At 41.2% G+C, this 22039-nt stretch overlaps 1 protein-coding gene across 6 annotated transcripts in view; it reads right to left on the minus strand.

Moving 5' to 3' along the window:
• The window catches only part of iqsec2b (IQ motif and Sec7 domain ArfGEF 2b), a 76229-nt gene that overhangs the window by 52510 nt on the left and 1680 nt on the right, over nt 1–22039 (minus strand). For all 6 annotated transcript variants that reach the window (XM_072682334.1, XM_072682333.1, XM_072682336.1 and 3 more), the window contains exon 1: nt 21639–22039. This exon is cut by the window's right edge. In XM_072682334.1, the coding sequence (XP_072538435.1) occupies nt 21639–22039 (401 nt within the window). The remainder of the gene's footprint in view (nt 1–21638) is intronic.

A 22039-nucleotide genomic window follows, 5' to 3' on the forward strand; every position in this document is an offset into this window, starting at 1 on the left:
CAACATCACTTCAGAATCACATCTGATATGAACATCTGCTTATTTGAAATCATATTTGAATATCCAATTATCCAATTACTAACATTAGGGAGCATCAGTCAAGATCCAAAACAACACAACCTCTTGCAGTAGATGGACACAGAAGGGGAAACGTGTCGTCTGAATACTTGTGGACACCCCTTTTGATGAATGCATTCAGCTTGGAATGATTTGTTCTCATGAGCTTATCAGTCACTACCTGTGTTACACTACCTGTACACAGCATTATTAGCTGCAGCTGACCATTACTACATGTAATTCTCTGACGGAGGTGTAATTCTGTCCAGGAGGAACGTTGCTAAGTCTCCAGGGATTCTCAGGCATGTGACACAACCATCGTGAATCATTTCCAAAATAATTACATTACATTAGCACCACCTGACTAATATTGAGTAGGTCCCCCCTAATATTGAGTGTGCCGCCACATCAGATCTGACATGGCCTCCATAAGACCTCTAAAGGTCTGGCACCAAAACTAACATTAGCAGCACATCCTTAAAGTCCTGTAAATTGTGAGGTGGGGTCTTCATGAGCATTACTGTCAGTCGGCACTGCTGAAACAAATCCTAGAGCAAACACTGCTCTGTTATCAAATAATGAACTAACTAACTAACTAACTAACACAGCATTGTTTTAATCTGTAATGAAATTATAAGCAATAATAATCAGAACATTCTTGGCATCAGAATTGTGTGCACAATCATTGCTAGATGCTCGGCAATTCATACAATTTTGAGCCACTGTTTGCTACTCAATGTCAAAAAAAACAAAACAAAACACATCCTCACAGGGTTGCATTTCATTCCCCCCACTAATTAAATGTGGCATTTGCCTAATAGCAAAGCATGCTGTCCCTTTTTCAGCCATATCATTCAGCGTGTACTGATGAGTCACAGGGGAGTTCAGTCAGAACAATGTTCAAAACAGAGGCCACAGAAATCAGAAAATGGCTGGAGCTCTTCAAAAATACTCTTTACATCCCGATAGCAACCAGTGAGTAAAAAACTCTAGAAAACTAGATGTGTTCTATTAAGACCACAGGACTGTAAACTTGTGAAATAATTAGACGGCATACCTGCCTGTCTACCTACCTACCTCATGACCCTGCCCTCAGCTGGTATTTTTCAAAAACTGACATACACAAAATTACACATCCTACAAAATTACCTACTCCGGCTTTAAATCAGCACTCGGTAAATCAGACCGTCCACTGATGTCATGCATTTGCAGCACTGTTCTTTATGACCGCATGGTGCAGTGCTGTTACTGTAGAGTTGTATTAATCTGGCCACTAGTATTGTGTCTAATCTTACAAAAAATTGCTTACTCAAAGTTAATTATGAAGTAATGTGTAGCAAGCACACTTCACTGTACTAGTAGTAAGTGTGCTTAATTGGCCCACTTTTGAGTTAATCTCATTTTTATTTTGTACTGCAACTATACTGTAAACTACACTATATACTTCTAGCCCACTTTTTAATGTATAAAAGTATTCTTTTAAGTATTCCTTAGTTATAAGAGTAAACTTTGAATATACAACTAGTTTACATTCATCCATCTTCTTATCCACTTCTTTCTAGGGCACTCACACCTAGGGCAAATTAAGCATGGCTGATTCACCTACCATATGCATTTTTGGAGGGTGGGACAGACACCTTAAACGCTCAATCCAAGGCCCCCCTGGAGCACGAAATGTTATTCTAAAGCAATAGACAACCAAGACTAATACACTGTTTATTTGTTTTTTTACCCTAGATTTGCACATTTTGTGTTAAATAAAAGTACTGATAGGAAACACACTGGCTGGTGGGTGGTCCTAACACATGCATGAACAAGCACATCCAATACGGGCTGGCTCACATTACTCACATTATAAAATCTTTACACAGATTTGGGAAAGTGACTGCTAATCATTAATATTAACATTCTCATTTTCTACTTTCTACTTTCATTACAATATGCCCTCGGATCAGACTTCAGTAAAATTTGACATAATTTGTTGGGCTGGTACTGACATTGTGTGTTTGTGTGTGAGCATATGGAGTGAAGCAACCATAGGTATATGTGTGTGTGTGTGTGTGTGTTTGAGCACGAGTGGATCAATCAACACAGCAGGGCTGAACTGCAGCTGCAACTGCTCATTTCTCACAGCAGTTAGAAGCATCTATGTCTCCTGCATAGCCCCTTCTCCCTCTCACGCTGTGTTCACGCACAGCTGCCATCTTGCTGAAAACTACATACCTTCTCCTTTGTTCCATAACATCTGACAACACTTCTGAACCCTAGTCTCTGCCTTTATACCATCAAACCCTGAGCCAATCAAGCTTTCCAACCATTAACAAAAAGTGTCTCTTCATTCAAAGGAAGATACAGCAGATCCAAAATAGCACTGGAAAACAGGCCAGTTCAAAAACTTCAAAACTGTTACATCACAGTATTGAATCTTTAAATTCACGTTGCCAAAATTTAAACAGACCCAGTCCACAAGCGAAAGCCATTTGCAACAAAGCTAAACACAATGGTTGAAGATACTGGAGAGTAGCACAGCACCTCCAGACTCCAGGGAATATGTGTTGCTATGAGAATCCGATCCAGTGGCCGAGGCATTTCCTGTGCCGGTGTCTGAAGAAGGAACATATAAACAAGGCCTGTGACCTTGCAAAAGCCAGTGAAGCCAGCAGGTATCTGTTCTAGGCACACTCATTTGGGGAAAATACATAGTGTATCCAACAAGAACGAAAGCGTTATAGCTATAGGGCATGGTGGTCCACAGAAAACAGTCTAAACACTGTATACACTGATCTAATTTACTAAGTGCATCATGAACATGCACCGCCTCTCTTTTCCAGTGGTTTTAAACCAATATTTAAAAAAATATTCAACCAGTAATTTATATAATTTGCCATTCTAGCGAGGAAATGGCAACTACTATTGCATTTCACACTATGCATCATTACACCACAGTTAGTTCTGACCATGCATTGTAAGAGACGTTCTAGGAGTGCCAATATTGCATGATAATGCAACTCTGAGCGAAGCTTTTCAAGTATTACTCCGCAACATACACACATAACCTAGTGATGACACCAGCGATATATAAGTGGCTTTGTAGGTAGTTGTTTGGATTTAAATTGGGAAGCTTTTATGACCACCCTGATGCCTCCAATGAAAATGTAATTAAATGCTGCAGATTTGACAATATGTGTTATTTGCACATATTGTCCGAGACCACACCCAAGTACAGTAAACACAAACTGTGGGTTTAAAACAGAGCAGTACTCATCAGACATGTTGCTAGGTAGATAGGTAGGTAGGTGGGGTATATTGTGTGGTTTGAGACACATAATTAGATCAGCCAATCACAGGGAGCATGATCTGCTGCACCATTTAACAGGGCAACACATGTTAAGCTTGTTATCTAACAGCTGTGGCTGTGTGTGTAGCCATGGGATTAATTTAACCTCTAACATCGCCTGATGTTTTAGCCGTTACTTGTAACTGTGATTTTTAGGAAATTCTGAACTGTTCCTCGACTATTCTGACTGAAGGCCACAGTCTGGGGACGGTTTAGTAGTGGGGTGACTGACAGAATGGGACTTCTATGGGACAATTTGGTATTCATTTTTTTTTGTCTTCTAACACTTGAGGTTCTTGATATAACGTGAGATAATGGGACTGGTGTACTGATCTTTGGCACAAGGTTGCAACAGGCTGCCAATATCTCACATTATAGCACAAACCATGAGTGTATTATTGCTTGAATATATTGCATGTACGTAGATTTCTGAAATACAAAAATAATAACAATAACAATGATGGGTTGGGATTATACAAAATCAAAGTAATGAACTGATTGAAAAAAGGTTGTCGCTGTCGTTACACAACAGACTCCTGAAAGATGTACAGTAAATGAGTAATCCATCTCCAAGCTCTGAGAGGTGAGGAGGACAATCTCTCTCAATCTCTCTCTTTCACACACACACACAAACAGATATGCGTCCGTGGGTGGGAAGTAGGGGGCGGAAGGGTGCCTCGAACCCTCCAAACAGCCAGGGGGAAATCTTCTGTTTCCACAGCAACAGCATTATTCACACCACACTTCGGTATTCAGAGTGGAAAAAAGACAAACATTTTTATAGACTCTCAATAGGCTGAACTGGCACAGAGACGCAGAAAAACCCTTGGACACTTGTTAACACTTTCTGTCCATCGCTCTCCTTCTCTATCTCTCTTTCTCACGCACACACACACACACACACACACACACTCGCAGCTGTTTTCACAGTAGGTGCTGACCTGCTGAGTAGATGAACTGTAGATAATAAACACCAGTTATGGATACAGGTTAAAGGTCTTATAAGGTTGCGAACTCTTGTCATACTAATCCCTTTAAGAATCGCATATTTTATATGTTTCTCAGAGAAGCCACAAATTTAGCTGTCTGTCTACTTATTTCCATAATACCTAATACAATATAATATAATATAATGTAATATTCTAGCCTGAGATAACATACAAATTTAATTGAAATGTGAATGTGAAATGCATGCAACCTTATAACGTTCATATATACCAAACAATGTGTCATATTCAGTGTGGCAGGGTACAGTCTCCTGAATGAAGCTACACAAGAAATGAGTTGGAATGGTGTTTGTGATCAGGGACGCTGTAAGGGGGGAAGGTCAGGACAATCCTAAGGTCCTGTGACTGACAGGAGCCCTAAAAACTTATTAATAGAGTATTTTGGCAGAATCATTACATATGTCTCACATATGTGTAACATTGCTACATATGTGAGTTTAAGAGCCCAGTGTAATATCTTTTCATGGGACCCAAAATCCCCGGCAGCGCCTCTGTTTGTGATCCAGAACCAACCATCCAATATCAACATAAGCACCTGACCTCACTAATGCTCCTTTTGTGTGTGATTACAATCAAATCCTCACAGCAGTCCTTCATCACAAACTGTACGATAGGGTACGGGCTGTTATTGCAGTGAAGTTGGACAAATTCCCAATTAAAATCCCTGGTTTCAGAGGCAAAGCTAGCTATGTCTGTAAATACAGTAACTGTCTGAAGGTTTAAATCCCCGAAATGTACAAAAACAAACACACACTCATACAGGTAGAACCTCAGCTGAAAATCTGTGCTACAAAATATCACTTGGGGCTATCTGTGTACCAAGTGTGGGCTTATATTGTGAGTGTGTGTGTGCATGTGTGTACACCCTGCCAAGGAGAAACATATGGCTTACATAATATGCAAAAATGAGAGGGCACTTAAAATCAGATCACCGGGGGAGGACAGCAATTTCTCTCTCTCTCTCTCTCTCTCCCTCTCTCTGATTCTGGTTGACAGTATTCACTGACAGGATTTATAGTGCAAATGAATGCTAATCAAAAGTGCTAAAAAGCTAATCAAAACATTATCCACTAAAACGACTAACATAATTAGCCTGCTCCCTGACCCCAGCTTCCTTCCTACTGCAGACATCCCACCTCTCCTGGAAAATGTGGGATTCTCCCACCTATTAATAGTGTCTTTCCCCTATTTAATTAATAGGAATTCCTGTACATTATGTACAATATCCCTGCAGACCTGCAAAGGTACATATTACATAAGACGATATAATAAGGATGATCTTATATATAAACTAAATGTCCAAATGTTTGTGGACACCCCTTCTAATTAATGCCTTCAGCTACTTTAATGCTAACCATCCGCAAAAAGACTGTTTCACACAACTTTGCATCAAACAGTCAAAATCTGATGCAAAATCTCTCAAAGAGAGATTATTTCCTATTATGTTCCCCTTATTTCCCAATATGACATTTTCCAGAAGAGAAACTGTTGAACAAATGAGCGGAAACAGGAGCAGCTTTTGAAAACTGCCCATCATGTGAGCAGGATGAGAGTAAAACGGCTTGGAGAAGTTAGTTAGAGTGTGAACTTCAGTTGAGGCACTGATAAAACTAAACAGTGCAGAACTGGGGACATCTGTATTAGATTCACTTAAAATAAAATCTCTTTATTTAAAAATAAATTTCATTTGAGCCCCTTGTAGCACAGAATTCTCTCCCAGCATTAAAGAGTGCCAGGGAAGGGCATTTTTTTGAGGTTTTTTGAGTGAGAGTGAAAATAAATAAATAAATAAATCAACCACATACAATGAGTTTGACCAGGGGGCACACTTTAATGCTTCCTGAGCAGCAGGGCTTTCTCAGAACAGTCTGTTTTGTCCCTATGACTTGGGCTACACAAGGACAAACACAGAAATACTGATGAGATTCACCACAAAACCTACTGATGATCTCGATTTATCTGATCTTTGAAATGTAAGGGATCCCAGTCATGGAGAACCCCCACATTCTGAAGATTATTTGCTTTTTCCTCACAATAAGGAACTTAATAATGGCCTACACCGAATGTCTGAATCCTATGGGTGGGACTACACTAACCAGGGACGAGCCATGGCAAATCACACCAATGTGACTGTACACACAACACTAAATATTGTTTGGACGATCAAGTCTAGGAGTCTATAAGAAAGCCAGAATATTTTCTTTTGATTATTGAGGAACGCTATCAGACATTTATTGCTCATGTCTGCAAAGGGTTTAAAAGGGTAAGCTCTCACTGACTTAATTTCTTTTATAAAACCACAAAGAATAACATTTCAGTTTGGAGAATAGTTCATTACCACTACATTACCAGTCACACGTTTTAAGAACACCCAATTATTCCAATTCCAAAAACAAGAAACTGAAAAATAATGTACATGCCTTTTTAGAGAACAAGCCATTGAATAACAACTTACACCTGGTTCTGTAGCAATGGAAGTAAATTAAGCTTTAAAAATCAATCCCAGAAAAAACAACTTTACAAAGCCTGTATAAAAGCAGTGTTGGAACAGACTGTGTTACCACACTCTCTACTGCAGTATTTAGACAATGCATTCAGCTTGCTCTCAGCTAGTACTAGAAAGAGACTAATTCCAATGATTCTTGGAAACTGGAGAGCAAACTGAAGAGGTCTGGTAGAGGAAGGTCTCATAAGACAAGTCTCTGGGGTTCAACAACTTGTGTGATAGGTGGCTCACATAGGCCAGTGTTTCCCAACCCTGGACCTGGAGGCACACTACCCAACACATCAGTACTGTGCCTGTTTTAACCCACCCACTACAACTCTGACAGGGATTGTTAATGGCTTGATTAGTTGGACCAGGTGTATTGGAGGTATGGGAAACACTAAACTACGAAGGGCAGCGAGCCTCCAGGACCAGGATTGGGAAACACTAACATTGGCAACAACACCTGGTAGCACAGCTTAACACTGGACCGAGCCCCAGTTTCTGTGAACTGTAAAGAGAAGACTTGGAGCTACAGGTTTGACAGGTGGAGTGGCAGTAAGATGATATTGCTAAGATAGCAAAACAAGAAAAGTAGACTTGCCTGGGTCATACATACAATTGCTGAAAGAACAGGGGCTGTTCTAAAACTTTTTAAAGACCAAGACAATCCAAGTCAGTGATTAAAGCCTGCTGTGACTAGACGGTAGACTAGAGCTTGATAATGGCCCTCTGACTGTCTTCTGCCATACGCTAATATATCACACTGCTATATCAAAGATTGAATAAGCACCGGACTTGGTATCTGAATTTGGTGCATCTGCGTCTGAAAATATATTGAGAACTTCATTTTGGCCAAAAAATTAATCATAGATGCGAGCGATAGCCTGCCTCATACACGCTAATGTCTACATCTCATTTAAGCTGGGCGGCATGTGAGTGTCTTTAATGGTAGGGGGAAACGCTAGATCGTTCTGACTGATGATGATTAATAGAGATTTCAGTAGCCTACACAGTCACGACACACTCTGTGTGATTGCCTGTGATTTGTCACATTGGTTAATGGAAACATCTTTGTCACACTGGTTAATGCAGAGTGTCCAATCCACTTTTACCACAGTCAAAGGGAAATGTCTGATTTGTTAAGAGTGCTCGTTTGCAGAGCAGATCTGTTTGTAAGTAGGAAGGGATGAATGTGATGTAGAGAGTATGTGCAGAATGAAATGCATTAATGGGAGAGGCAGACACCAAAATGTCAATCAAAGAAAACCGAGCTGAGGGAAGAGACGAATGTAAAGTAGAAAAAGTGAACAGAGGTAGAGGCGGTACGATATACACATTATAATTTTTGACGTGGCTTGCATGGAAAGTACATTTTGTGCTATTAAGCTCAATTTCTCGAATTATTACAAGCGTAGTTTTGCCTGTCCACCATTGGCTACATAGAGTCATCAATGGCACTTTAACAGTGGGAAGTTTAGGACCAAAATATCTTCTCTTCATTTTTAAAAAGATGCTGTGGCATAAAATGACATCAATCATCTCTCATGTACATTTTTTAATGTGAACCTGTCTGGTAAAGGACTCATGCCTTGGCCTCAGGGCCTTAAGCTCTAGACCACAAATTGACTAGTTAGATGGTGAATGGCCCAGAGAGAGACAGCCTGGGAGAGGCTGGCAGCCGGCACGATAGCGATGCTAACACAGCTGTAGCACTGCTAATGATGCGGTAGCGATCCTTGGCGAGGCCGGCGGCCACAATAGCTATGCTAACGAGAAACTGTCTGTTTTATGCAAACAAGAGGCCGTCCTTGTGCATCCGTGTTTCAACAAGGTTTGTCAGTCAGTCAGTCAGTCTGTCACTCACTCACTCACTCAGCCAGTCAGTAAGTAAATAAGAAACTGCCTTATCTAGGTCAAGATGCTGTTGTACCAGGTGAAGTGGTCCTGTTTTGGTAATTGGACCTAAAAAAAAAAAAAGCATAAACACTTTCTTTAATGTACTTTTATTGTAATGCACCTTTGAAGGCCAGAGTCAGAGCACAGGTCAGACATGGTTCACCGACCCTGGAGCAGAGAAGATTAGCAGACCAGGGTACTAAACCCACAACCATGTAAACAATAACCCGGCACTGTAATCATTGAACCACCACTGCCACATCTTATTCGCTTCTGTTTTAAGAATGTATGACTGTGAAATCATCTCAAGTTATGGAGAAAGGTATAAGGAGAAAAACAAGAGATACCTTCTGAGTCATACCTTCACCATGGAGAGGGAGAGAGACAGAGGAAGAAAAGGGAAAGATGTTCTGCACCACTGAAGAAACAGACCCCAGCTCTCCCCCTTTCTGTGTGAAAGTGATTATTAAAGAAACTGCCTGTAAATCTAATTGTTCACATGAGCTTCATAACTGCAGACAATAGAGAATAGCAGAGAATGAGAGGAAGAGAGAGGGGACAGTGTTAAAAATAGAACAGCCACAAGGTAACGGAGGCAGACATTAGCCTGTAGTAAAAACACTGACAATATGCCTTCCCAGGTGGAGAAACTGAAGGTGATTCTGTTAGCTAAAAACGTGAGCCACCATGGACCAACGGACCAAACGTCTCAACTTTTTAAAGTTAAGTAGCTTAATTTTCATTATTCTCATACAGTCCAACAATATGACCGCTTTGCATTTCCCAGCTTAGAATGCCAGGATCAGCCATGGCTACACTACCCCTGGAGCAGAGAGTTCAACGTCTTCCTCAAGGGGATCAATAGTGGCTGTTGACCAGACCCAGGTATTGAACTCACATCCCTGTCAAGAAGAACTCAGTGCTTTAACCACTGAGATACTGATCATCCGACAGGTTTGCTTTAATACTGAAATTCATGCAGTTATTAGTATGTTCACTTGCAATGTATGCATTTGACCAATTCTGCTGTAACTGTGGGAACCAGCTAAATAAGAACATGCTCTTCTGTTTTTCTGGTCACTGAGGTCTAAAATACAAAATAGATATGAAATAGATTAATTTTTGAAGCCTCTCCACAAAAGCCCTGTAATAAATGATGTTGATGATGAAACACTATTAACATCATTATATCCTGCTAGAATGTACCATACAATATTAGGGGTGAGAAAAATTATCGATTCTTTCCCACTTTCTTTGTTCAGTATCAATAAAACATTTTGACAAGTGTAGGAGGCTTGTGCATGACCTGCCAAAAATGGGCCTCAGTCTGCTTTCAAGTTAACCTTGGTTCAGTGTCGTGCTAGTCTGAGCAAGCTTTTTTATAGTCTTCTGCCACAACAGAGTGGGCTTTCCATGTCTTCCAGCAGCATCCATTTATTATGGTCTACAGTGAAAGTAAAAAAGGTCATTGTTCAGCACTAATGGAAGCAAATGTGAAGTAGCAAATTCATGACCAATCAAAGAACCCCCACAAGTATTTCAGAAAAGGACGCTAAAACCCAAATCTGGACAGTGGGGAGGGACGACAGGGCATATGGGGCAGCCGCTCCCCCAGTCACGGGTTGAGCTTGTGTCTACATTCAATTACAAATATCAAAACCTCAATAAACCCTAAAGATCTGTGTATTCACGACTCAATTCAAAGTGAAAAGCTTATAAAAATGCAACTTCCCTATATCTATAAGTGTTTTATCATATTTCTGCCATATATTAATATATCAAAATGTGTTCCCAGGGGTTTTGAAAGACTATGCACTGATTCAATATTAAAACTGACTCTTGTGTAGATTTATAATCCTACAGTGTATTATTTTATATAATCCTACAGTGTATTATTTTTTCATATTCATCTTCACATCCTCGTCTTGGTTTTCTTATGCAGTGCAATGTTGTAACTTGACCTGTCTGATGTCAGGATTTGCACGCTTGCTTGTTTGTGTCCCTGGGAAAGAAAAGATCCAGTTTTATGGTTTAGTTACATCTAGTGGCATCAAAACACATGGATATGCCTCCTCAGTAAACATGCAGCTTGTATAGACGTTTGTAAACGAATGGGGTGACGGTTCGAGGTCAAACTTTTGCTGAGCCAGAGACTTGTCCAATGGAATTCAGAAGCAACGGGATTACATAAAGCAGAGAGCACAGTGGTAATTAACACCCCTGGGCTACAGTAATTAATGTCAGGTCACACTAATTAAACACTCCCATCCTCTCACACGCAGTGTGTCTCTTTGTCTACTTGAAGAACAGGTGAACACACACAGAGACAGGCATGCGCAGTTTACGCGGTATAGGCTGACTCACTGAGAGACTGCTCACACACGCACACACACATACACACACACCTCAGCTTGGTAACATTTTGAGTCAGTCCAGTTTTGGAAAAACCTCAGGAATCATTTCTCAGAGTGTGAAGCCTGTAGGCTACTGCTTATATGCTGTCGCAGCTACATTGCAATGTTGTGCAGAACTAGCTCAAACTATGCAATGTTCATGTACACTCACAAAGCAATTTATTAGGAACAGCATACTAATACTGGGTAGGGCCTCCTTACATGACCTCCCTAATAATCATATATAATAATCCATAGAATTCCCCTGCCACTGTAAGCCTGCATCTTACGTGTTGGTCAGGGGTTCTAATCGGTTTACATGGCTGGGATAGTCTATCTGTTTCCTTCATTAGACAAAAGTCTACCACAAACCAGACAAGAAGTATCACACATTGCAGAGTCACACAGCAGACAGTAGAAAGGACAGCTATATCACATACAAACATTAGGCTCAAGCTCATTTTACACTCTACTCATATTCACCAAATGGAGTAAATGGCGCTTTTATCATAATGAAGTGAGTTTCTCATCTTTGTAATGATGTGGGTTATGGACTTAAACTAGGAACCTTTAAAAGCTAAAATGAAGAACATTAAAACCCTAATACATATAAATACACATAATCTCCTGAATTCACAGTCCTATTACACCATAAGCCTTACGGTTATTCAGTAACTGCATGAAAACCTTATTCAGTGATTAAGAGACAAGAGTGAAAAATGGAAATCTGGTCCTTCTAACAGCTCCTGGGCATTTAAGGTAATAACTGAGTGTGTCTATCAAGTTGTTTCTTCCTGTAACCAGAAAATATGTGACCGATCTGACTGTAAGTGCTCTAGATTTGAACCCCTTCCTGCTTAATTACCATACAATTCTCCAGTGAATGCACATGTGTGAAACAGTTCCTTAAGCATTTCTATAGTAGTTTCTGAATAACTGAACAATTGTACTCACCACTGGATAATAAAAGCCCCCAGTTCAAGAGACTGAAGCCTGTAAAACCTATTGTTTCCTTGTCTTTGTCCTCTTTAATTAAAATCTGCCCCGGAGTAGTTACAGCTTGTGCATGTCCAAACTCTGACATAAAATGGACGATCATTCATTGTTGTAAAACTGAAACTTTGTGTGCCACTGTGTTTTTATGTTACTGGTTGAATATGGTCATCAGATTGCTATGACAACGATGTATGAAGTAAAGTACTATGCAAAGTAGGTACCTGTGAAATTTCAAATGAAAAGCTCTTTTTCTGGGCAGTAAGTGTTTATTTACCCAGTAAACACTAATATTAGAATAAATACTAATAATATTCATACAAAAATAGGGACCTAGCATCACTGTGTTCATTTAAACATCTCCAAATCTCTCCTCATGAGAGTTTATTATTATTAATAGTTCTCATCCAACACCTGGTTACACCTGGTAAATTAGTGCTTAACATCCTGAGACCCAGACATTTGCTTGGTGTGCATTTTTAATTTCTCCTTGGGATTAGTAGGACCTAACAGGTATAAAAACTAAACTTAGTCGTTGTACAGGATGCTGTTTTTGCAAAAAAAACAATGTCCTCAAATGAGGCCAAAAGGTCAAAGGTTAAAAAATTAAGCATCATGGTCTAACGTAAGTATCATGGAGAAGCAGAAATGTAATGCCCCCATATGAGGACACAACCTCAAGAGGTTGATGATCTTAAATCAGGTTAGTTGGTGATGGAATCGAACAGGTCCACACACTCACATTCACAGGTAGAGCTGATGCTTCACCTTCAGTTTGATTCAAGAGATTTACAGGGGCTTCAAAACAATAAAAAGGGAGTCAGTTTAAGTCAGGATGATGAGACAGAGGGAAAGGAGAGAGAGAGAGAGAGCAGGGAAAACAGATTGCTGACATGCTGGATGTGCCTGCTGTGGAGTCTGGGTCGTCAGAAGCAGTTAAAAGCATCACGGGTCAATAATTAGCACCTTCAGTATTAGCATGACCTTCTGCTGATGAGCTAGACACCACATGATAAACAGAGGGAGAGGAAGAGTGATATGAGGGAGGGAGAGGGACCGAGAGGAAGAGCATGAGAGGACAAAAAAAAGGAGGGGGAGAGACAGAGAAGAGAGAGAGGAGAGAGAGAGAAAGTGAGAGAGAGAGAGACCTCTCCCAGCATGCTTGTCTCAAAAAGGGAAACCGTGGGACACACACTGACTCTCCATCTGTTTTCACTGACGGAGAGAGCAAGAGAGAGGGATACAGAGAGGAGAAAAAGGACGGACAGACACAGGAAAGAGAAAAGGGGACAGAGATGGAGATATAAATCTGAGATAGGGGCTGTGAGATAAGAGATGAATAAAATCTGATGATGGTGGAAATTCACTGTTCAGAATGCTGGGACAATAACATTTCCCGGAATTCCGGAATTTTCCGGAATCGTCTGGCCTGAGGAGCAAAAAAGAAAAAAATAAATAAACCAGTGCAGTGGAGTAAAGAGGAAATGAGAAAAGCTAGTGAGGGATCACTTCACTGCCCTGAAAAGGTGGAGGAGAAGAGGATGCAGGTGCGGAGGCATTAGAAAGGAGCGGGAGAGATGGGGACAGAGAAGGATTCAGAGAGCAAAGTGATGTTGAGAACAGCAATGCATGACCTGCATTTGCAAGGCAAAAAAAGCCTTTTAAATGGCCTTTAAAAGTGGTCAGAAAATAACCCCACACACAAGCATGAGCATCTCTATAGTAAATGCAGAAATACCCAGTCAGCCATAACATTAAAACTCCTGAAAGGTGAAATGAATAACATTCACTGGTAACAATGGATAACAATGGTACCTCTCAAGGGGTGAGATGTACATATTAGGTAGCAAGTAAACAGTCAGTTCTTGAAGGTGTTGTGTGAAATTGTAGTGCTAGACGACTGGGTCAGAGCATCTCCAAAACATCAGGCAGGTTTTGTGGGGTTTTTTGGTATGCAGTGGTCAGTACCTACCAAAAGTGGTCCAAGAAAGAACAACCAGTGGATCAAGTCATGGGCGTTCAAGGCTGACTGCTGCATGTGGGAAGGGAACTCCAGCCTGCCTGGACAGTACTTGGGAATGCTAGAGCTGTTTTGGCAACACAAAGGGAACCTACACAATATTAAGCAGATAGTTTTAATGTTATGGCTCATCAGTGTTTAGTGTCCTAAACAATAGGCTGATCGCCCTGAACTCTTTGCTGGACCATAGCATTCCATTTAAAACCAAGTACTCTAGTAAAATCTGTAATAGCCACTTTTATTGCAGGTAGGGTGTCTGCAGGAAGAGCCTGAAATAGCTGTCAATGGTTTGTTCAAGACTGGATATCACAAATATCTGTCAGGCTCAGTCCAGTTAGCGGACGATACTGGGCCAAATGCAGCCCTGTTAAGGCACTTTGAGGTCAGCTATGGCAAAGGCAAGTGTATTGTTGGCCATATGTCATGACACATGCCAAGACTACAACAACTAATTTACATTGTTGATAATGTTGAAGAATACAAAACTGATGACAATTAAACTAGTTCTCTCTTAATTAGTTGGCTTGCGTGTTCAGTTCACACCACATGACTGAAAAAGGGAAAATACAGATGGCAGTGCATGGCCAACAATATGCAATATGCAAACACTTCACTTTAAAGGTGCCCTAAAATAGAAAATGTCATAGATGAATAATGAGAGTTTGGTACCTGGAAGAGACAAACTGTGAACCTCAACTGCTGTTGTGTCCTCTTCGAAAAAGAAAATCTGGCATAATCAAAACAGATCTGTAAAACAGACCAACTCTAAAATTCCAAGACTTCCATATAATGGACTAGGATCAATTTTAATTACAGGCCTAACTTTGCATACAGACAGTTCACTAGGGAAAGCCTTTTGACAGCTGAAGTTGCAATGTAGTAAAACTCAACACCCACTTTGGGAGAATATGGTGTTTTTGATACTTGCAGTCAGTTTTCTGAGACAATCTTCCCTAGGATGCACATCACTGCCAGACTCTAGCTATTGGAAAATGGGTTGCTATGCGGCCCGGGGGAAAGTAGAGTTGTGGGAAAGCACCCCTTTGGGACATGCTGCTTGGGGAAGCCCAGCTAACGGCTCTGGAAATTGCCCCTTGGGGAAGCTCCAGAGGTGTTGGACAATACCTCCGCAGGTATTGGTGTAAAGTGTCAGAATTTAGGGCATAGTGCCCTGTGAATGTAAGTGGCTTATATTAGCTAAAAGGATGGAGTTTCAGGCATGTTCAAACAACAGGCTAGATACCAAATCCAGTAGCACCATTATAGGTGTTGACAACCATCTTGATTAATTATTTTTTTTTATAAAGCACTTTCAGATCAATTCTCTTCTAATGAGGATGAAGTAAAAGCAAATATATGTAAATGTGCACAGAGCTATTACCTTTGTTGTGGAGCGGTGGAGCTATCCGTGGTACTGAATATACAACCTTTATATCCATAACATTCGACAGATGATTGCAGGGGCCCAACCAAATCCATACAGGAATGGAGGAATCTGCTTTGACAGTGATCCTTGTACTGCCGATCAAGCGTGGCCAATCACTGCAGTGCTTTACACCTACATAAATATCTAATATGTGTTACTTACTAATGACTAACAGGCCCTGTGGGAGTACAGGGAAGAGGAGGGGGAGAACACAGGCATTTGTAATAAGAGAGATGCAGAGAGGAGGTGTGAATGAATACTAATCATATTTCTCCATAGTCTCCATAGTCTGCATAGTTTCCTAATGCAAAATGGCTAAACAGCACATGTTTGGGTAACCCAGCAAAAAAGGAGTACAAGCTACTGTTGAACTAATTGGCATTTACATTCCTTTATAAACAGAAAAAACTACTAATGATAACTGGACAACTATTTAGTTATTTCATTTTTTCTAGCATGGTTGGTAACATTATCAAAATATTGTATTAAAGAAACTCACTGCATGTTTATAACTAAATATTGTAGCTATGTTTTGTAATTGCAGGACTGTGTAGATGTACCCCACAACTAAATATAGATTAAAGGTAAATAATAACTGCTCAAATGTTCAGAGCCATTGCTCCAGCGCAAGGGGAGCAGGGCCTTGATCAAGGGCCCAACAGTGGCAGCTAGCCAAGCTTGGGCATAGAACCCACAACCCTGACCTCAATAGCCTGGTGCTCTAACCGCTGAGCCACCATTGCCCCAAGGATACTGTATTACCGTTATGCCATCCAAACCCACCACCTCTACAGTCATTTACCATTCCTCCTGAGACTCCTCAGGTTAAGTTAGCATCAAGCTAATGGGTTTAAAGATATTTAAATAATAAGTTCGATACATGGTAGTGACATACCGTAAACCTCACTGTTGTCTCTTCACTGAAAAGACAATCCAGTCTCACCAAACAGAGCTGTAAAACAAGCTGATTCCAGGAACTATTTGATGAACATAACATATGCCAGTGTCTGCAAAAGGGGAGCTCAAAAATAGCATGGGAAACAATCACAATGCTCTTGTTACAGTGCTAAAAGCAAAGCTATACTATGATGTGGAGGTGTAAATCAGCCAAAAGCAGAACTTTTTTTTCATGAGCGCTGTGTAAATAAAAAATCAGTGTGTTTTATTCTGAGCCCAAAACATATGGTAGTACACAGGCTTGTAAAAGCACACCTGAGCATTTATACCCCAAATATCACATACTTTCTTTTTTAATATATATAATTTAAATGCATTCTGTGTTAATGGATTTAATACTACACAGGTCTAGCCTACAACTACAAGTTTTTAACACACATTCAGGCAAAACAAGCATATGTCTACCCTTTGTACTGCTGCTGTTAAATGTAACAGTTGACAGAGGGCATTAAATGTTCTGGCTGTTACTTGATGATCTCCCACACTTAGGGTGCTGGGAATGACTGTTATTCAATTTAATAAACCGTGATACTCTCACACATTTTGAGTGCTGGGAATGACGTTAAAGCAGTAACTTATGATCAGTTATGGCTGCTTTCTGTCAGGCCCTCGTTATCGCACCCTCCCCCGGGGCGATCCCGAGCCGTTGCCCACAGGCCCAAAAAAGGACTTTCTGTTCATATCCGTTCATTTGTGTTGATTCACTGCTAATTGTTTGTTCATGTGTTTCACCTGGGACTGGGAGTACTTAAGGAGCGTTACCCCCTTTGTTCACTGCCGTGAATTGACTCCGTTGGAATCTCTGGGACGCTCTGAGATTCCGCACACGTTACAAGCATGTTCAGGACGGCTCTAGGTTGCGGTCCACGTTCAGGCGAAGTTCTCCAACCTACCCTAGAGGCAAGCGAGGTATGTTCGCTTCTGACTTAGGTTCCAAGGTGACCCACGTTCAAGGCAGCACGCTCCAAAGTCAGGTTAGGTCGGCCTTGCCTTGTGGTCTAGCGGCTGGTTCCCAGCTACTCCTCTTTTGTTTACAGAGCGCAGCTCTGCCCTTAGTTTGTTTACTCCCCCATTGCCCAAGCACGGCTTGCAGTTGTCAGTTCTAGCCTCTTCCTTGGTTCTCCCCTCATTACATTCTTTTCTCCACGCTCAGTTCCTCCCAGTCCCAGGTTTGTTTTGGCTTGCCATTTTGTTTGTCACGTTGTGGTTCAGTTTACGGTTGTTTCTCTTAGTTGCTGCACTTTGTTTGGTTAACTTGTGTTTATCATGTTTAATAAACCATCTTGCTTTGATTCCATCTCTGCGAGTGTTCATCCCTTCAGGTCTGGCCGTACACACCATGACACTTTCCAACAGGTGTATGGCTAACTCGACTGCTCTTCCTCACTTAGGGTACTAAAAATGACTAAAGGACATGTTATCCTAAGCTTTATTAACTCCTGGAAGATTTTTCATGGGTATCCCAAGGACTGATTAACAGCTTAGAGGCTGGATAGCAGTTGTACTAATTACAACTGCTATCCAGTGGAAAAGCAGGACCTCTTATTTATTTTCCTTTTGATTTCATTTTATTAAATTTTTTATAATGTTTTTTCTTCTTTAATGCTTCATTAATTCTTTGCTTATGCAGGCATATTTGCATGCATATTTACTATGCTCTCAGGCCTTTTTTCATCACAGCCATGCAATTTGCGACTGTAAACATATGTGTGTGTATATATGAGATCCTGCAGTATTCCCTCCTCCAAGCTAGGTGAGAGTTTTCCACCTTTTCTGAGGGTGTAAAAAGTTCTGGGACCGTTGCACCTTCTGCTGTGCCGTAGCAGAGCCTGCTGTGATTATGCTTGCTGTTATATTGCTCAGAGGAAGGAACAGAGGATGTGATCAGAACAGCGTAGTGGGAGCTTGTGATAGCATAGACGCTCTGCTTATCTAAGAAATCTCTGGTGCATAGGCAGCTTTTGTGACGTAACTGCAGTAAAGTGTCCATTATGTTATTTCCAAGTGGGTTAAATATCATGACATACCAAACTACTGAATGCCAGCACATGTGTAAATCTGACTGCATTATTTCATTATTTTACATAAGAAACAACCTTTCAGATTACAGGTAAAACAGCCATACACTACATGGACAAAAGTATTGGGACACTTGCTCATTCATTGTTTCTTCTGAAATCAAGGGTTTAAAAAATGGTGTATTCTGCTTTTAACACAGTTCCTCTGCTCCACAGCTTAATGCTAGGGGGCTTTTTACCCCTCTAGCCAACGCCAGGCATTAGGCATGGTGCCATGCTAGGTTTGTGATCATCTCCTCTATACAGTCCTACTCTATTTGCAATACTTCTCAACAGGGACTAGACCATCTGTGTCAATCTGTGTCAGCAATTGGTGCAACTTAAAATAGCTGAGTTCATTCATTAGGTTGTCCACAAACATATTGTGTATGTACAGGGGATTGTTCACTGTGGATTTTCTTCACAGGTCAAGACCATTTTAAGTTGCTACTTCATAAATACTGTCTGTACTTAAAAACACTAAAGCGATGAACAATTTATTGATATTTATAGGCTACAGATTACATATCTGTAACAATGTCTTACTACCTCACAATAGTATGGTGTCCACCACTAGTTGGGGGCATGTTTTTTTTAGGGCCTGGAAAACTTCTGGCTGAAGTTTCTGTGAATAAATTCAAGTTTTGGTACCTGTGTTCCCTCAGTGACTGCAAGACACCCTAGCCCTGAGGCAGCAGAGCAGCCCCAAATCATGATGCTCCCTCCACCGTGCTTCACAGTTTGGATGAGATTTTGGTGTTGCTATGTGGTGTTCTTTCTGCCAAACACATTTTCCTAAGCTCTGTCGAACATCTAGGTGGTCTTAAGCAAACTTGAGACGGGCAGACTTTCAGTCCCTTAACTTTGCAGTTCATCTAAAAGAGTATAGTTATGGGTGAAACACTCAATAAAAATCAATGTTTTCTGACACTGTACTGATGTTTTATGATCCAACCTGTAAATATTATCTTTTAGTGCAGTGCAGTTTGTAAGATTAAATAAAATGATTGTACTTGTAGTTAGTTGTCACAAAGCACTGTGGTTTTCATCTGTCGTAAAAAATCTGCAACATTTTTGTCACATCTCCTATAGAAACCGATGGATTTTTTGGACACTTTTAGACAGCAGTGAGCGAAAGATGGACAGTGAAACGACACTGGTGCTCGAGAGACTCTTGAACAGAGACTTTGGGGCTGAGATGCAGCTGGTTGCAATAAGAGAGCAAACATAATTATATAAGGCCGGTGGAAAATGCTGCTTACTGTGGCAGGGAGGAAGCCACACACTGGGCCCGATTCTCTGTAGTTGTTGTTTTCATTACAGCTTGTTTCACCCAAGGACACGAACAAACATCTCCAAAGAGCTTAACCTTTCAGTGCGCAATATCAGACCTCATTTTGCCTCCTCCAAAGCTGGAAGGCCACAAAAGCCTCCAGCAGAGGGAAGAAATGAAGAAAGATTGCTTATCAAGGTAAGATGCAGGTGTCATTTTTTTCCCCACTCGAGTTTCAGGAACAAAAAACACTTTCAACTGACAATTTTTGTCTCCAACTGGTTTGTATGGAAATGACACACTCTTCTATAGGATGAGTACAAATAACACTCCCACACACACATACACACACACACAATGCATCAGTCTTCTCCTTAAAACACACACACTCTCGCAAACACACTAAACCTCACGACCCCATAGAGCAAACTCCCCTACTCATATAATAGCACTCCCACACAGAGAAAAAGCAGATATTCTCTTACTGTGTTTCAAAGCAAGGCTCTTTGCCTCACACATGCGCATACGCACACGCTCACACTCACAAATGACTGCAGTTACTGTATTGAACAGCCCACACACTCGCTATACATGGCACCAAATTACACCCACAGAACTGAAAACGTTGGACTGCTGAAAAATTTTGGGCTGCAGGCAACGGCTTTCCCCCTCCACACACCAGCACACACTGCATTAAAGGGGGAAAAAGGACAACCAAGGCAATGACACCGGTGAACCACACTGCTTTTTGGGTTGGACTAGTTTTATCAGGGTGAGGGGGGCTTAATCTCATACAAATCTGCAAGGTAAAAAAAATTATATCGGATGTCTTATGGATTGACCTCAAACTAACATGATAATCATACCTGCTAACAGACATTAGTCATGTTGTAACTGCCCAAAAATAAGCAGTTATGGTGCCACTGCTGCAGCTTCTGAAGTTTGGCCTGTTTCTCGATGGTGCACTAAAGTGACCTCCGTTTACACACCTCAAAAAATCAAGGCCAATCAGACAGATGTTCCAATTTGAGCAATATTTCAATCTGAGGCTGCGCCCCAATTGCGTACCACACACTAACACTATGAGGTAAAGACTATGTTCTAATAACAGTGCAAGTTTGGCAGGTTAGTGCACCAAATATTAGCTTACTAATCCGTTTCTACTAAGAGGAACAGATGAAGCTTTGCTATGCCAACGTCCGTCACTGCAGGTACTCCACCTGCTGTTGCCGCTCAACTTGCTTCGGTATCAGCCATTTTTTCAAATCATTTTTCCAGACCATGTTGCACCTCCCTTTCCGTTTCGTCTTGCATTGTGGGATGATACTGTCCTTCGAAGCCACACTCAAGAAACAACATTTGGATATTTGAGCATTTCTATCTATCCTACATACTTCATACTCAAAAATTAGTCAGTATGAGTAATAAGTATGCAATTGGGACGTATCCCGATATTCAATGACAGATGTGTCACATTCAAAATCTGTGAGTGTTTAAGTGGCGCTGGGATGCTGTGCTGCGTTTTTCTCATTTTTTAGAATTTTAGTATTAAATTATTTCATTTTTTGCTAATGTAGGTAGATGCAAATGTCTCAATTTCAGCATTTGTTCTGTGTTTTACAATTCTACACTGACATTGGCATTGACCGGTGTGTACAAACTAATATCAGGTGTCACCCCTGATAAAACTAATCCAGCTCCAACAGTGCAGGCAAATGAAACAGTCCCACTTACTGTCTCCGTAGAGTAGAAGTGCTGTTGGTTCCAGTGCTGTCGGTACGCTCCAGCCTCCCCCTCTCCTTCTCCACAGGGGCCGAACCACATGAGAGGCCTCGGGTCAGCCTGGTGTGGGTCCTCCGGGCTGGGCCAGGTACTGTGGACGAGGGCACATTACCGCTGCTGTTGTGGTGGACACTGTTGGCGTTGTGGTTAGTCATAGATAAGGGCTGGTTGGGCTTTGAGCTCTGCTCGTGGTTGTGGTTCTGTGATAAGTTATCGCCCCCAGGCTTCCGGTCCAGACGAAGGTCCTGGTTCTCCTGGTTGACGCGGTCGAGCTGAGTCTCGAGCTCCTCGATGCGCCGCCTCTGCGTCTCCAGAAGCTTGGCCTGGTTCTCGATGATGTTGTTGAGCTCCAA

The sequence above is a fragment of the Salminus brasiliensis genome, chromosome 6, assembly GCF_030463535.1.
Source record: "Salminus brasiliensis chromosome 6, fSalBra1.hap2, whole genome shotgun sequence".
Lineage (NCBI taxonomy): Eukaryota > Metazoa > Chordata > Actinopteri > Characiformes > Bryconidae > Salminus > Salminus brasiliensis.